Genomic DNA, 2,501 nt, shown 5'->3' on the forward strand with positions numbered 1-2,501 from the left:
ATTATTATAAGTCATCAGAATAAAAACCCTATCCTGAGAAAAATCCAGGGTAAAGTAGAAAAGAGATCTGTAATAAATTCTCACTCTTCCTAACATCATTGAACCAAGGATGAGCCAACCCAGATCCTTGTATGCTGAGATCCTATTTCAAAGGTTTAAAGTAATCTGCAGCTCAAAGAATCCTCAGGGAGTCAATGCAGAACCTTAATTTAGTGCATTTTGGTTCACATCAGTGCCTGGATCTGATGGGCAGATCACATCAGTGCCCAGACTTGCTCCACAGAATGCATTTTACTGAGTGGGAGGGCTTTGGATTGAAAATAAACATAAAAATAAACACACAAAGATATGCAAGTATAAAAATGTGAGGCGCGGGTGGGCCTGACTTCTCTTATGGAGAAACCTATGATTCAGAACCAGTGTCAAGTTTACTATTTTATAGAGCAGAAAATGAGGGAAGAGAAAAGGTAATGCAAAACCAGTTGTTTTCAGATGTTACTCAGTTGATGATGGCAGGACAACTGGCACCAAGTAATCTCTCTGATCTTTTGGGGCTGATTCTGATAAACACACGTGACTCCCTGTAACCAGATACTGCTCTGTAGTATCAATAACAGCATGCAGCTAGTATTTTCACATGTTTATTGCTTTCATTACCATGTAAATAACAGCTTACAGAACCACATTTATACATGTGTCTGAAGGTCACCATGTTTGCTTAGATGACCAGTCTCCACAAATTAGGGGCTGTCTGCACTCAAATGACACAAAAATTGATCATTTCCTTTAATATTACACAAATAAAGAATCTGTGAAATTGAAATGCTGACTCTTTCCTTTTCCACCAGATGCAGAGGAGTGTATCCAATGCTTAGTTCAAGAGTATCCAAACAGTGAGAGAACACAATGCCTCCCCAAACCTGTGATATTCCTGGATTTTGAGGATTCTTTGGGGATAGCCATGGCCTGCATGGCTCTGTGTTTCTCTGTGGTCACAGCTATAATTTTGGGGGTCTTTGTGAAGCACCGAGACACTCCTATAGTCAAGGCCAATAACCAGGCTCTCACTTTCATCCTGCTCATCTCTCTCCTCTTCTGCTTCCTCTGCTCTCTGCTGTTCATTGGCCATCCTAACACAGCCACCTGCATCCTCCAACAAGTGACATTTGCCCTTGTGTTCACCATAGCCATTTCCACTGTTTTGGCCAAAACCATTACTGTGATTCTAGCATTTAAGGCTATGAAGCCTGGAAGAATACTGAGGTACTTCCTGCTATCAGGAGCTTCCAACTCTGTCATTCCCATTTGCTCCCTGATCCAAGTGATTATCTGTGTGATCTGGCTGGGAACTTCTCCCCCTTACATTGACATAGACTTACACACTGAGCCCAGAAGCCTCATCATCATGTGCAACAAGGGCTCAGTCACTGCCTTCTACTGTGTCCTGGGATACCTGGGCATCTTGGCTCTGGGGAGTTTCACTGTGGCTTTCCTGGCCAGGAACCTGCCTGACACATTCAATGAAGCCAAGTTCCTCACATTCAGCATGCTGATGTTCTGCAGTGTTTGGATCACATTCCTCCCTGTCTACAACAGCACCAAGGGGAAGGTGATGGTGATTGTGGAGGTTTTCTCTATCTTGGCTTCCAGTGCAGGGCTCCTTGCCTGCATCTTTGGCCCCAAGTGCTACATTATTCTAATAAGACCTGATAAGAACTCCTGGAAAACTTTGAAAAATAGAAGAGGTCCTGGAGAAAACAGGCATTCTAAGATTTGATCTCACAAGAGAGTATCACAATTTTAGGGTTTTGAACTAAAAAAGTACCCCAATTATATATTCTCATAAGGTAACTGAATATGATTGATTTTTTAAATTCATACTTTAAAGCAATCATTATGTAAATCTAATCTTAATTGTTAAATTTACAAATATAAATCAGCTCATATCAATTGCTTTTTCTTATATTATGGATATTGATTGATAGCTACCTTTTATTAAGTATTTATTATTTATAATGTTCTCCTAGGCACCTTATTTTTGTTTTGGGGAAAGATTTTTGCTATACAGTGTGTGCGCTCACCAGAAACACAGAGAGACAGAGAGACAGAAAGTAAGAAATCACCCCCCAGGGAGGATAGCCATGTCACAATCCCTTCTTTCCTATTCTCCTCTTAGGATCTTGGGAACACACGCACAAGCATCCGGAGTGAGTTTAAGTCCCCAGGTCTGGAACTCGGACCACGGTCTTAGAAATAATGTCTGATTTCCATATTTGATTCATTAGTTTGTATCTTCTTTCTCTTTTCTAGGATGACCTATATAAAGTTCAGTTTCTTGATATTAAAGAACCAGCTAGTAGTTACAATGATTCTCTGTTTGGTTTTCATATCTTTGTTAAGATTCATTCTAATCTCAATATCTTTGTTGCTGCTAGCTTTTAGTTTTCTCTGCTCTTTTTGCAGTTTCCTGATGTGTAAACTAGAACTAATCTGATGTTTTT

At 40.1% G+C, this 2,501-nt stretch overlaps 1 protein-coding gene across 1 annotated transcript in view; it reads left to right on the forward strand.

The window, feature by feature from the left end:
- Positions 1-1,777, forward strand: part of LOC102497543 (vomeronasal type-2 receptor 116) — a gene marked incomplete at its 5' end in the record, with an annotated part of 21,189 nt that extends 19,412 nt beyond the window's left edge. Inside the window, one exon of the mRNA XM_014583609.1 lies at positions 849-1,777. Within this exon, the coding sequence (XP_014439095.1) occupies positions 849-1,777 (929 nt within the window). The remainder of the gene's footprint in view (positions 1-848) is intronic.
- Positions 1,778-2,501: the final 724 nt, after the last annotated feature.

The sequence above is a fragment of the Tupaia chinensis genome, unplaced genomic scaffold (assembly GCF_000334495.1).
Source record: "Tupaia chinensis unplaced genomic scaffold, TupChi_1.0 Scaffold144370_1, whole genome shotgun sequence".
Taxonomy (NCBI): Eukaryota; Metazoa; Chordata; class Mammalia; order Scandentia; family Tupaiidae; genus Tupaia; species Tupaia belangeri.